This window comes from Arachis ipaensis, chromosome B1, assembly GCF_059453495.1.
Source record: "Arachis ipaensis isolate K30076 ecotype BB chromosome B1, ASM5945349v1, whole genome shotgun sequence".
Taxonomy (NCBI): domain Eukaryota; kingdom Viridiplantae; phylum Streptophyta; class Magnoliopsida; order Fabales; family Fabaceae; genus Arachis; species Arachis ipaensis.
Genome location: NC_142436.1, coordinates 81,602,383 through 81,617,662, shown reverse-complemented (window position 1 = coordinate 81,617,662; position 15,280 = coordinate 81,602,383). Strand labels below are relative to the sequence as shown.

Sequence of the window (15,280 nt, the reverse complement as noted above, 5' to 3'; positions counted from 1 at the left end):
TATAAATAGGACCTTTTGCTATTGTATTTTCATCTTTGGATTATCTTTTGATCCTTTGATCACGATTTAGAGGCTGGCCTCTCGGCCATGCCTAGACCTTGTTCTTATGTATTTTCAACGGTGGAGTTTCTACACACCATAGATTAAGGTGTGGAGCTCTACTGTTCTTCATGAATTAATACAAGTACTATTGTTTTTCTATTCAACTCAAGTCTATTTCTTCTCCAAGATATTCATTCGCACCCAAGAACATGATGAATGTGATGATTATGTGACACTCATCACTATTCTCACCTATGAATGCGTGCCTGACAACCACTTCCGTTATACATGCAAACAAGCTTGAATGTGTATCTCTTGGGTTTCTAATCTAAGATTAGAACCTTCGTGGTATAGGCTAGAATTATTGGCGGCCATTCCTGAGATCCAAAATGTCTAAACCTTGTCTGTGGTATTCTGAGTAGGATCTGGGAAGGGATGATTGTGACGAGCTTCAAACTCGCAAGTGTTGGGCGTGTGACAGACACAAAAGGATCAATGGATCCTATTCCAACATGATCGAGAATCGACAGATGATTAGCCATGCGGTGACAGCGTGCGTAGAACATTTTCACTGAGAGGACGGGAAGTAGCCATTGACAACGGTGATGCCCAACATAAAGCTTGCCATAGAAAAGAGTATGAATGATTAGAAGAAGGCAATAGGAAAGCAGAGGTTCAAGAGGAACAAAGCGTCTTCATATGCTTATCTGAAATTCCTACCAATGAATTACATAAGTATCTCTATCTTTACTTTATGTTTTATTTATCTTTTAATTATCAATCCTCCATAACCATTTGAATCCGCCTGACTGAGATTTACAAGATGACCATAGCCTACTTCAAGCCGACAGTCTCCGTGGGATCGACCTTTACTCACGTAAGGTATTACTTGGACGACCCAGTGTACTTGCTGGTTAGTTGTGAGGAATTGTGACAAAGTGTGATTCACGTTTGAGAGCTCCAAGTCTTTGGCGCCATTGTTGATGATCACAATTTTGTGCACCAAGTTTTTGGCGCCGTTGCCGGGAATTGTTCGAGTTTGGACAACTGACGGTACATCTTGTTGCTTAGATTAGGTAATTTTACTTTTTATTTTCGAAAATTTTTTTTTTTAAAAAAAATACAAAAAAAAATTTCTCTATTTTGTTCTTCAGAGTTTTTAAAAATGAATTCTAGAGTTTCATGATGATTTGTTGAAGTCTGGCTGGCTGTGAAGCCATGTCTAATCTTTTGGACCGAGGTTTCAACTTATCATCACAAGAGCTTGTTGATTTCTATCAATTTTGCTGTTGTGAGCAATGATGTGCTAAAGCTTGGCTGGCCATTGGCCATGTCTAGTGTTTTGGACTGGAGCTTTCACTGAAAGCTTGGCTGGCTAGTAAGCCATGTCTAATTCCTGGACCGGAGTCTTAGACTAACATTGCAATGATTCCTGGAATTCTTATTAAAAATTTTGAATCCCTTTATTTTCTTTTCCACTCAATTTTCAAAAAACCACAAAAAAATTTATAAAATCATAAAAATAAAAAATATTTTATGTTTCTTGTTTGAGTCTAGTGTCAATTTTTAAGTTTGGTGTCAATTGCATGATTTCTTCTTCTTGCATTTTTCGAATATATACATATTGTTCTTCATTGATCTTCAAGTTGTTCTTGATGATTTCATTGCTCTGATCTTTAAATTCTCTTGTTTTGTGTGTTTTGTTGTTTCTCATATGCATTCTCAATTTGTTAGTGTCTCTTATATGAAAATTTTTAAGTTTGATGTCCTGCATGCATTGTTTGTTTGATTTGAGTTTCCTAAGATTAGTTGTATTTTGATTGTTTCTCATCATTGAAAAATTCAAAAAAAATTTTCAAAACTATGTCTTTTCAAGTCAATAATACAGAGAATTGAAGATTCAGAACTTCAGCAGAGGAATCAAACAGAAAAAGCTGGGCATTCAAAACGCCCAGTAAAGAAGTAAAACTGACATCCTGGCTGGCGTTTAACGCCCAAAAGGGTAGCATTTTGGGCGTTAAATGCCAGAATGGATACCATTCTGGGCGTTTAACGCCAGAAGGACACTAGAGGGAAGATTTTGTGTTTAATTCAAATCTTTTTCAAATTTTCATAATTTTTCAAAATCAAATCTTTTTCAAATCATATCTTTTCAATCATATCTCTTCAAAATCAATTTCTTTCCATTTTTTTTATTATTATTATTTTTGAAAATCCTTGCTATAATTAATGATTTACTTCAAAATTTTCAAGTTGTTACTTGCCTATTAAGAAAGGATCAAATTTTAAATTTTAAAATCATATCTTTTAATTTCTTGTTAGTCAAGTAATCAACTTTAATTTTAAAAACTTTCTTTTTTTTAAATTGATTTTCAATCATATCTTATCAATCATATCTTTTCAACCACATCTTTTTCAAAATTTACTCTCAATCATATCTTTTTGATTTCTAATTTCAAAATCTTTTTCAAAAATCACTTAATTTCTTTCCCAATCTTAATTTTCAAAAATCTCAATCAAATTTTCAAATTTCTTTTTATTATTTCAAAATCTTTTTAATTTATTTTCGAAAATTCTTTCCTTCTTCTCACATCCTTCTATTTAAGGGACTAACACTCCTCTTCAAGGTGTAATTCGAACTCTATCCCTCTTGATAAGTTTGAATTCTCTTCTATCTACCTCCTCCTTCTATTCTTCTTTTCCTCTGGCACCTCAAGGAATCTCTATACTGTGACATAGAGGATTTCCTACTTTCTTGTTCTCTTCTCTTTCATATGAGCAGCAGCAAAGATAAAGGCATACTTATTCAAGCTGATCCTGAACCTGAAAGGACCTTGAAGAGAAAGCTAAGAGAAGCTAAAGCATAATTCTCTCTAGAGGCCTAACAGAGCTTTTCAAAGAAGAAGAAACAATGGCAGCTGAAAACAACAATGCCAACAATGCAAGGAAGGTGCTTGGTGACTTTACTGCACCTACTCCCGGCTTCTATGGGAGAAGCATTTCAATCCCTGCCATTGGAGCAAAGAACTTTGAACTTAAGCCTCAATTAGTTTCTCTAATGCAACAGAATTGCAAGTTTCATGGACTTCCATTGGAAGATCCTCATAAGTTCTTAGCTGAATTCTTACAAATCTGTGACACTGTCAAGACCAATGGGGTTGACCCTGAAGTCTACAGACTTATGCTCTTTCCTTTTGTTGTAAGAGACAGAGCTAGGACATGGTTGGACTCACAACCTAAAGAAAGCCTGAACTCTTGGGAAAAGCTAGTCAATGCCTTCTTGGCAAAGTTCTTTCCACCTCAAAAATTGAGTAAGCTTAGAGTGGAAGTCCAAACCTTCAGACAGAAGGAAGGTGAATCCCTCTATGAAGCTTGGGAAAGATACAAGAAATTGATCAGAAGGTGCCCTTCTGACATGCTTTTAGAATGGAGTATCATAGGAATCTTCTATGATGGTCTATCTGAACTGTCCAAGATGTCATTGGACAGCTTTGCTGGAGGATCTCTTCATCTGAAGAAGACGCCTGCAGAAGCTCAGGAACTCATTGAAATGGTTGCAAATAACCAATTCATGTACACTTCTGAAAGGAATCCTTTGAATAATGGGACAACTCAGAAGAAAGGAGTTCTTGAGATTGATACTCTGAATGCCATATTGGCTCAGAATAAAATATTGACCCAACAAGTCAATATGATTTCTCAGAGTCTGTCTGGAATGCAAGCAGCAACAGGCAGTACTAAGGAAGCTTCCTCTGAAGAAGAAGCTTATGATCTTGAGAACCCAGCAATGGAAGAGGTGAATTACATGGGAGAACCCTATGGAAACACCTACAATCCTTCATGGAGAAATCATCCAAATCTCTCATGGAAGGATCAACAGAGACCTCAACAAGGTTTCAACAACAATAATGGTGGAAGAAACAGGTTTAGCAATAGCAAGCCTTTTCCATCATCTTCTCAGCAACAGACAGAGAATTCTAAGCAGAGCCACTCTGACTTAGCAACCATTGTCTCTGATCTAATCAAAACCACTCAAAGTTTCATGATTGAAACAAAGTCCTCCATTAGAAATTTGGAGGCACAAGTGGGTCAGCTGAGTAAGAAAATTACTGAACTCCCTCCTAGTACTCTCCCAAGCAATACAGAAGAGAATCCAAAAAGAGAGTACAAGGCCATAACCACAACCCACACGGCCGAACCTGGAGAGGAGGAAGAGGCAGTGATCTCCACTGAGGAAGACCTCAATGGACGTCCACTGGCCTCCATGGAGTTCCCTGATGAGGAACCATGGGAATCTGAGGCTCACACAGAGACCATAGAGATTCCATTGAATTTACTTCTGCCATTCATGAGCTCTGATGAGTATTCTTCCTCTGAAGAGGATGAAGATGTTACTGAAGAGCAAGTTGCTAAGTACCTTGGAGCAATCATGAAGCTAAATGCCAAGTTGTTTGGTAATGAGACTTGGGAGGATGAACCTCCGTTGCTCATCAAAGAACTGGATGACTTGACTAGGCAGAAATTACCTCTGAAGAGACAAGACCCTGGAAAATTCTCAATCCTTTGTACCATAGGCACCATGACCTTTGAGAAGGCTCTGTGTGACCTAGGGTCAAGTATAAACCTTATGCCTCTCTCTGTAATGGAGAAGCTAGGGATCATTGAGGTACAAGCTGCTAGAATCTCACTAGAGATAGCAGACCCTTCCTAGCCACAGCAAAAGCTGTGATTGATGTTGACAGAGGATAATTGATCATTCAAGTGAATGAAGACTCCCTTGTGTTTAAAGCTCAAGAATATCCCTCTGTAACCATGGAGAGGAAGCATGAAGAGCTTCTCTCAATACAGAGACAAACAGAGCCCCCACAGTCAAACTCTAAGTTTGGTGTTGGGAGGCCACAACCAAACTTTAAGTTTGGTGTTGAACCCCCATATTCAAACTCTAAGTTTGATGTTGGGAGGTTCCAACATTGCTCTGAACATTTGTAAGGCTCCATGAGAGCCCACTGTCAAGCTATTGACATTAAAGAAGCGCTTGTTGGGAGGCAACCCAATCTTTAATTATCTATGTTAAATTTCTATTTTCTTTTGTTATTTTATGTTTTCTGTAGGTTGATGATCATGTGAAGTCACAAAAACAATTGAAAAAGCAAAAACAGAAGGAAAAACAGTATTAAAAACAAAACACCCTAGAGGAGAAACTTATTGGCATTTAAACGCCAGAAATGGGCACCAGACTGGCATTTAACGCCAGAAAAGGGCAAGAAGCTGGTGCTAAACGCCAGAAATGGGCAGCAGCCTAGCATTTAACGCCAGGATTGGCAGAAAGGGGCATTTTTGCACGCCATTTGGTGCAGGGATGATATATCCTTGACACCTCAGGATCTGTGGACCCCACAGGATCCCCACCTACCCCACCTCTCTCTCTATTCTTCACCCATTCACCAATCACCTATATACCTCTTCCCCAAAAACCCCTCGCCTATCAAATCCTACCCTCTTCTCTATAATCTCTTCATCAATCCACATCCATCCATCATAAAACCCCACCTACCTCACCATTCAAATTCAAAACGCTTTCCCTCCCAAACCCACCCTATATGGCTGAACCCAAACCCTCTCTCCACCCCTATATAAACCCATCTTCACTCTTTCATTTTCACACAACATAAACACTACTTTTCCCCCTTGGCCGAAACACCAACCCACCTCCATCTCCTCCATTTCTTCTTATTCTACTCTCTTCTTTCTTCTTTTGCTTGAGGACGAGCAAATCTTCTAAGTTTGGTGTGGTAAAAGCATTGCTTTTTGTTTTTCCATAACCATTTATGGCACCAAAGGCCAGAGAAACCTCTAGAAAGAGGAAAGGGAAGGCAAAAGCTTCCACCTCCGAGTCATGGGAGATGGAGAGATTCCTCTCAAGGGTGCATCAAGACCACTTCTATAAAGTTGTGGCCGAGAAGAAGGTGATCCTCGAGGTCCCTTTTAAGCTCAAAAAGGGCGAATATCCGGAGATCCGACATGAGATCCGAAGAAGAGGTTGGGAAGTTCTCACCAACCCCATTCAACAAGTCGGGATCTTAATGGTTCAAGAGTTCTATGCCAATGCATGGATCACCAAGAACCATGATCAAAGTGTGAACTCGGGCCCTAAGAATTGGCTTACAATGGTTCGGGGGAAATACTTAGATTTTAATCCGGAAAATGTAAGGTTGGCATCAACTTTGATCAAAGGTTGGACCAAGTCCTCATGGACATCTGTGAAGAGGGCGCCCAATGGAAGAGAGATTCAAGAGGAAAGCCGGTTCAACTAAGAAGGCATGACCTCAAGTCAGTGGCTAGGGGATGTTGGAGTTCATCCAACGCTCGATCATTCCCACTAGCAACCGGTCTGAAGTTACTATAGATCGGGCTATCATGATTCATAGCATCATGATTAGAGAGGAAGTAGAAGTTCATGAGGTTATATCCCAAGAACTCTACAAGGTGGCGGACAAGTCCTCTACTTCGGCAAGGTTAGCCTTCCCTCATCTCATTTGTCACCTCTGCAATTCGGTTGGAATTGACATAGAGGGAGACATTCTCATTGATGAGGACAAGCCCATCACTAAGAAAAGGATAGAGCAAATAAGAGAACCTCACCAAGAGCATGAGGAATTTCCTCATCATGAAATCCCTGAGATGCCTCAAGGGATGCAATTTCCTCCACAAAACTATTGGGAGCAAATCAACACATCCTTGGGAGAATTAAGTTCCAACATGGGACAACTAAGGGTGGAGCACCAAGAGCATTCCATCCTCCTCCATGAAGTTAGAGAAGACCAAAGAACCATGAGAGAGGAGCAACAAAGGCAAGGAAGAGACATTGAGGAGCTCAAGCACTCCATAAGATCTTCAAGAGGAAGAACAAGCCGCCATCACTAAGGTGGACCCCTTCTTTAATTTCCTTGTTCTTTATTTTCCTGTTTTTTGAATTTTTATGCTTATGTTTATCTATGTTTGTGTCTTTATTACATGATCATTAGTGTCTTAGAGTCTATGCCTTAAAGTTATGAATGTCCTATGAATCCATCACCTTTCTTAAATAAAGAGTGTTTTAATTGAAAAAGAAAAAGAAGTACATGAATTTCGGATTTTAAAACAATTTAATTATTTTGATGTGGTGGCAATACTCTTGTTTTCTGAATGAATGCTTGAACAGTGCATATTTTTGAATTTGATTGTTTATGAATGTTAAAATTGTTGGCCCTTGAAAGAATGATAGAAAAAGGAGAAATGTTATTTGATAATCTGAAAAATCATAAAATTAATTCTTGAAGCAAGAAAAAGCAGTGAAAAGCTTGCAGAAAAAAAAAAGAAGAAAAAAAGAAGCAAAAAAAATAATAATAAAAGAAAGAGAAAGAAAAAGAAAAGCAAGAAGAAAAAGCCAATACCCCTTTAAACCAAAAGGCAAGGGTGATAAAAAGGATCCAAGGCTTTGAGCATCAGTGGATAGGAGGGTCCACAGGAATAAAATCCTGGCCTAAGCGGCTAAACCAAGCTGTCCCTAACCATGTGCTTGTGGCGTGAAGGTGTCAAGTGAAAACTTGAGACTGAGCGGTTAAAGTCGTGGTCCAAAGCAAAAAGAGTGTGCTTAAGAGCTCTGGACACCTCTAATTGGGGACTCTAGCAAAGCTGAGTCACAATCTGAAAAGGTTCACCCAGTTATATGTCTGTGGCATTTATGTATCCGGTGGTAATACTGGAAAATAAAATGCTTAGGGTCACGGCCAAGACTCATAAAGTAGCTGTGTTCAAAAATCAACATACTTAACTAGGAGAATCAATAACACTATCTGGATTCTGAGTTTCCTATAGAAGCCAATCATTCTGAACTTCAAAGGATAAAGTGAGATGCCAAAACTGTTCAGAAGCAAAAAGCTAATAGCCCCGCTCATCTAATTAATACTGATCTTCATATATGTTTTTGGAATTCATTCTATATTCTCTTCTTTTTATCCTATTTGATTTTTAGTTGCTTGGGGACAAGCAACAATTTAAGTTTGGTGTTGTGATGAGCGGATAATTTATACGCTTTTTGGCATTGTTTTTAGTATGTTTTTAGTATATTTTAGTTAGTTTTTATTATGTTTTTATTAGTTTTTAAATAAAAATCACTCTTCTGGACTTTACTATAGGTTTGTGTGTTTTTCTGTGATTTCAGGTATTTTCTGGCTGAAATTGAGGGACCTGAGCAAAACTCTGATTTAGAGGCTGAAAAAGGACTGCAGATGCTGTTGGATTCTGACCTCCCTGCACTCGAAGTGGATTTTCTGGAGCTACAAAACCCCAATTGGTGCCCTCTCAATTGCGTTGGAAAGTAGACATCCTGGACTTTTCAGAAATATATAATAGTTTATACTTTGCCCGAGATTTGATGGCCCAAACAGGCATTCCAAGTCAGCTCAAGAATTCTGGCGTTTAACGCCAGAACTGGCACAAAAGCTAGAGTTAAACGCCCAAACTGGCACAAAAGCTGGCGTTTAACTCCATGAAAAGTCTCTACACATGGGAGCTTCAATGCTCAGCCCAAGAACACACCAAGTGGGCCCGGAAGAAGATTTATGCATTAATTACTCATTTTTGTAACCCTAGGCTACTAGTTATCTATAAATAGGACCTTTTGCTATTGTATTTTCATCTTTGGATTATCTTTTGATCCTTTGATCATGTTTTGGTGGCTGGCCTCTCGGCCATTCCTAGACCTTGTTCTTATGTATTTTCAACGGTGGAGTTTATACACACCATAGATTAAGGTGTGGAGCTCTGCTGTTCTTCATGAATTAATACAAGTACTATTGTTTTTCTATTCAACTCAAGTCTATTTCTTCTCTAAGATATTCATTCGCACCCAAGAACATGATGAATGTGATGATTATGTGACACTCATTACCATTCTCACCTATGAACGCGTGCCTGACAACCACTTCCGTTCTACATGCAAACAAGCTTGAATGTGTATCTCTTGGGTTTCTAATCTAAGATTAGAACCTTCGTGGTATAGGCTAGAATTATTGGCGGCCATTCCTGAGATCCAGAACGTCTAAACCTTGTCTGTGGTATTCTGAGTAGGATCTGGGAAGGGATGACTGTGACGAGCTTCAAACTCGCGAGTGTTGGGCGTGTGACAGACGCAAAAGGATCAATGGATCCTATTCCAACATGATCGAGAACCGACAGATGATTAGTTGTGCGGTGACAGCGTGCGTAGAACATTTTCACTGAGAAGACAGGAAGTAGCCATTGACAACAGTGATGCCCAACATAAAGCTTGCCATGGAAAGGAGTATAAATGATTGGAAGAAGGCAATAGGAAAGCAGAGGTTCAAGAGGAACAAAGCATCTTCATACGCTTATCTGAAATTCCTACCAATGAATTACATAAGTATCTCTATCTTTACTTTATGTTTTATTTATCTTTTAATTATCAATCCTCCATAACCATTTGAATCCTCCAAGATGACCATAGCTTGCTTCAAGCCGACAGTCTCCGTGGGATCGACCCTTACTCACGTAAGGTATTACTTGGACGACCCAGTGCACTTGCTGGTTAGTTGTACGGAATTGTGACAAAGTGTGATTCACGTTTGAGAGCTCTAAGTCTTTGGCGCCATTGTTGATGATCACAATTTCGTGCACCAAAGCCCAATTCTAAGCACAGTAAGTAACTGAAAAATCTCCAGAGCTGGTTGTGAAATCTCCACAGCAAGACCTTTTAGAAAGTTGAGGATCAAGTGTTGGTTGTGAAATCTCCAGCCCTTCACTTTTAATGATAGATATATAACTGAAAAATCATTTGAGAATCATTAAGATTTTGTAACATTATAGTAGTGCCCATTTAAAAAAAAATAAAATAGAAGTAATCTTCACCAATTTTGTTTTTAATTAAACAATCTAAGAGAACTAAACTATATTTTTTCTAATTTTCAGAAATCAGAGATGGTTTTCAACATTCTTATTTGGGTGGAACTCTTAAACTCCAAGGTCCTTATCCCAAAGGAAAATGTCCTCATCCTAAAACAAAAATCTGGGTGTAAGGAAACATAATACACATCTAAGACAATAAATAACAATTCCTAAAATAGAATCCACAAATTAGGTGGCTAAATTTTCTAAACTGCATTCACTAGGCCTTGTGAACCTTTTCCACATATGCCTGCAATCAAAAGCACAGGAATTGTAAGACAATCTAAAAAGGCTAATTGTAAGCAATTACTCATTTTTCATCAATTCTGGGACAACCCAACTTTGACAAGAGAGAATATCTAAAAGCACAATAGCAGATGTAGATTAAGAAACTAACACAAAGAAAAACACCACTGCTTGAACCATGTCCTCCTAGAATGTTCCTCCATTTGAGGGAAGAGAAAGAAAAATCCGTGTTCTTGCATAAGAGCACAGCACCATTGTTGCTCAGCTTCGCCAGCCTCAGAACTCTCAGGAAATCATGAAATTATATATATATATATATATATATATATATATATATATATATATATATATATATATATATATATATATATATATATATATGAATGCAATGCAAACATTTTATAAAGGATAATAATAAGAAGTAGAAGAAAAACACAAACGAGGGTATGAACAGCATGGAGATGGCAGATGAACCCTGAAAATAGAAGACGATGAACTCTGTCAAACATCAACTTTTAAAGGCCCCTGTTTTGAAGGGATAATATAAGATATTGAATTTGCTAATGTTAATATATGATTGGATAATAGTGTTACACCCTTTTATATTATTAGTGTACCAAAATCCAAAAAGCAAAAGTAAATATCTCCTAAAAAATATCAGGTTAGGAATTTGATAATCCATGGGACAAGTAAAACCTCATCTTAACTATATTAAACAGTAATGTGCTTTGATAAAGCATAAAAGCTATTCAGGCCTCTTAGTTAGCCATTGTTGTCCTTTTTATGACATGATTAAGGGTTTCTGGTACTATATGTCAAAATCCATCATTTCCATGTATTAACTTTATGGCTTGCTTCTCAGTATTGATAGCAAATGGCTTAACTAATTGAACATAAAACACAAACAAATGGATTCCAACTTATTCAATTTACACTGGGACGGTGGATTTCAACATAAACAATGGAAAGTTTTAGCAAGAGGTTGTTGAGAAATTATTTTTTGTCCTGCCTTATTTTTATCTGACTAATGATTTTCATGCCTACAAACACAGAATGGAGAACTATATTTGCAATAGCCAGAAAGAAATTGAAAAGAAAACTGTGCTCCCTAGAACACAATTGTGTCTTCAATGTGCATGTCTTATTATTATCTACCTGAATGTGTATATTCAGAAAATTACGAGTAATTCATTAATGGAAAAGATACATACTGAAAACTTTGACAAAGTAGCTTGAGCAGCCACATCTACAGCTTTGTTCTGATCTCCAAAACATTGGGAGGAAGAAAGAGATTTAGCATTTGAGAACTTCTTTCTTGCTTTGTCAGATTCTTGAATCTGATAAAGGACATGCACCAAAACAGAATATGAATCAACATGACATAAATCCATCAAAGAAGAAGCTTAGATACATATTTTACAGATGAAGCTATAGTTAAAGAAGTCAGCTGAGATAATAGTTAAATAAAGTCAACACATATTTGGATATATAACAACGCTGATGACAAATCATCTTATGCTAGCTTTTCAAGCATTTTTCACTTGTTTCATTAGGTTTTATGCACTTTCTTGCATTGTAAGTAAGTGATTTGGAGTGGATTTGCATAGTTTTATTGAATCAATCAACCATCCTTTATTTGACAATAAATCATGAGGTTTAAGCTAGAATTAGTTGGTTTTTGAATGAATTATAAACCTTGTAAATTTGGAGATACTTTGATTGGTTGTTTTAATTACTTGTAGGTGAAGAAAAGAAAGAAACAAGGAAAGCGTGCCTATTTAAGCGTGGCCCAAGGAAGGAAAAAGCGTTGCGTATCAAGAGGCCAAGGCATAGCGCTCATTAATTAAGCGTAGCTCTCTCTATTTGAGCGCTAGAGCAAAGGCTAAGGGAGCAAAGGCATGGCGCTAAGTGAACTCTCTTAACTGAGTGCCCAAGGAACCCAAGAAAATTAATAGCGCTCAGTTAACTAAGTTAACTTTATCAGGTTCCATTTAGAATAAAATGCAAGGCACAACTCCAAAATAGAGCCAACCAAGGTTCGAACCGTGCATATGAGGCATACAAGAAAGTGCTACAAGCAAGGAAAATCATGGCGCAGCACACAAAATGCATTCACCAAGGCTCGAAGGGGAAGCTTCCATTCAAAACAAAGAACGCTGCATGAAGTCTCTTCACTGAGCGCTACTTTGCATTGCTTGGCACAAGGGAAATTGGCTTCAAAATGAAGTAAGCAAGGCTCGAAGGTGGGGGCTCCCTCCAAATCAAAAGGGGCGCTGTGTTTAGTGAGTTAACTGAGCGCTACCTTGCACAAGAAATGGGCACAATTGGGAGCCACCATGACTCGAATTGGAGTCCCACTCAAGCATGTAAGCACTGCGTGAAATTAGTTCACTGAGCGCTATGAGCAAGGCTTGGACACAACAAAACAAGCCCAAAACACAAAGCAAAGGGAGCGCTATGTTAAGTTACATCACTAAGTGCTCCCCTGGAGGTGCCTTGGTCCATTTCCAACTTCAATAGCCATTTTGGATCCAATTCTTCACCAATTTGAAAAGCCCACTCCAAATTCCAAAGATAAAAAATAGAAAGTGTATAAATAGGACTTAGTTTGATTTAGAGAGGACCTTCCTTCATTTTTTTAGTTTTACCTTTTAGCTCAATTTTAGTTTTTACTTTAGCTTTCATTTTTGAATTTGGGAATTGGTATTGAGATCTGAGTTCTCTTTCTCTTTGTTTTTACTTCTGCATTTCTTACTTTCTATTTCTGAAATTTTGGATTGAGATTGAAGAAGTTCTGTTTCAATTCTTGATCTGAAATTCATCTTTGTTCTTCTTCTGCATAATTCTAATTTCATTTACTGTTTTTATTTCTCTTCTTCTGCAATTTTTGCTTTTCTGTTTTGGATCTTAAATTGAGATTGAAGAGCTTCATTGATTCAAATTCTGAGAATCATCTTCCACTCCTCCTCTCAATTGATCTAAGGATTGGGTTTTAATTTTCTCTACTGTTTTAAATTTCATTTTCCTTTGCAATTGTTTTCTGTTTGATCAAGGAAGGAATTGAGATCTAGATCTACTTTCTAGTCTCATTGATCCCCTGAGATCTTCAATTTCTCTTTTAGATTTCTCAATTGAGCTAAGTTTACTTTTTGTTTTGTTCTTCAAGCAATTTTACCTTTCTGTTTAGATTTTCTGCAACATTAGTTCATCTTCTACTTCTCTAATTTATTTCTCTTTACATTCTCTTGTTGAATTCTGAATCCCAGCTCCCACATCCCTTTACTATTCAAGCAATTTACATTTCTAGCACTCTAAGCTTCAGTCATTTACATTACTTGCACTTTAAGATTTAGCTCTTTTACTTTCTTGCACTTTAAGTTTCATGCAATTTACTCTTCTGCTCTTTATTTTTCTGTCAATTTCCCCTCTCCCTTTTATTTTCATGCAATTTAGCTTCTGCTATCCAAGTTTCACTCAAATCATCAACTATTTGCTTAACTAAATTCATCACCTAACTAAAATTGCTCAATCCATCAATCCCTGTGGGATCGACCTCACTCATGTGAGTAATTATTACTTGATACGACCCGGTACACTTGTCAGTGAGTTTTGTGTTAGATCATTTCCAACCCATCAAACGCGATTTACATATTGGATCTTAATTAATTACCTGCATTGCGTTAACAATAAGGTCTGAGAGAATGAAAAGAGTGCCTACAGGAAGAATAAAAACTGCTCTTAGGAACGCCATGTCCTTTTTTTTCTCAACCTGCCTCCAAATGCAATACACATTTAAATGACCTCTATTCCCTCAAGTCACATACCACTCGCTACACTAATTTCATAACAGTGCAGTCAACCAAAACCAACATACATAGCACAAAATGTTGCTTTAATTTCATATACAGGGAAATCAACCAAAACCAAAACCAAACACCTTGCATTTGACTTAACATCTTATTCAATGTGACTTTCTTCTAGGTCTGTTTTACTTCAACAATATTATTTAACATTATTTTTTAACTAATAGAACTGATATTTAATACATTACCAGCAGGGACGAAGGCGGAGGGACGAAAGGATTAAACATTATTTACAAAGGAACAAATAGTATTAAGTGTAAGAGAAAAAATTTACATAAATTAAGTCCATGAAAATTTCTTTCCCCTTATTTCAACTCTCAGGCCTCGTACCAAACCCACAGTTATAAAAATTTGCAGCTAACTTTGAATAAAATTGGTTAATTTAGCTGAAATTGCAATTGGATAGTGGTTATAAATAATCATAAAAGTCACAATGTTGATGAATTTATTGTAGCTTCAATCATGACACTACAATTACGTACCAGAATTTAAAACCAACTTTCAATCGTAGATCCAAAGCATGTTTATTTCATCCTTATAGTACCACCTTCTCTACTCAAACAAGAAAATTGAGTCCAGGGCATAACTTCAAGCACCTAATTAGCCAGATTCTTTAAAGACTCCATGTACCGTTTTGCCATATTTTCATTCTCTGCAACGAAACTTACGAACTCAATTTTAGCAATACAAAACGCGCAGAGGCGAACAAAATTCTCGATTCTGAAAAATTATTTTTTATTATTATTATTATTAAGAACCTCTTCTGAGAGTGATGCAAGTAGCTTCGAGTGATTCACGCATCTTCAACTCTCTAGCATGGTTAGATTGCAAGGACTGCATCTCCGAAATGCCGTTCTTAACATCTTGAAACACAAACCGAAATGTAAATCGACATTGAGGATTGAAAATTATTAACAACGAAGAAAGTATTGGAGGCAAAGCAGAAACCGCGAGGGATGAAGGGATTAAACACACCAACAGGGACGAAGGAGTAAAGCAGAAACAGCGAGGCAAACACGAGGCGGAGGCGCGGTGGACAGAACGTTAGCATCGCGATGAAAAGGAAGGCATGGTGGCCAGAGCAGGAAGACGGCAGGAGAGCACGAAACTACGACGACGCTGTTGGATGCTAGGGCAGAGGCGAGGAGGAGACGAGGCGGAGGCTAACGGCGCAGCAAGGATGA

General features: G+C 37.6%; 1 protein-coding gene and 1 non-coding gene across 2 annotated transcripts; both read right to left on the bottom strand.

The window, feature by feature from the left end:
* Positions 1–3,355: 3,355 nt before the first annotated feature.
* LOC148577204 (small nucleolar RNA R71) lies at positions 3,356–3,463 on the bottom strand. The gene has a single exon (XR_015902939.1). It is a non-coding gene; the product is annotated as a small nucleolar RNA R71 (small nucleolar RNA).
* Positions 3,464–9,704: 6,241 nt separating this feature from the next.
* On the bottom strand, positions 9,705–13,984 carry LOC107608705 (uncharacterized). Its single transcript, XM_088502863.1, has 4 exons — positions 13,904–13,984; positions 11,444–11,570; positions 10,385–10,528; positions 9,705–9,865 (listed from the first exon to the last, which is right to left on the bottom strand). The coding sequence occupies exons 1-4, from the start codon at positions 13,982–13,984 to the stop codon at positions 9,705–9,707; spliced, it is 513 nt and encodes a 170-aa protein (XP_088358989.1).
* Between the last annotated feature and the right edge of the window lie 1,296 nt (positions 13,985–15,280).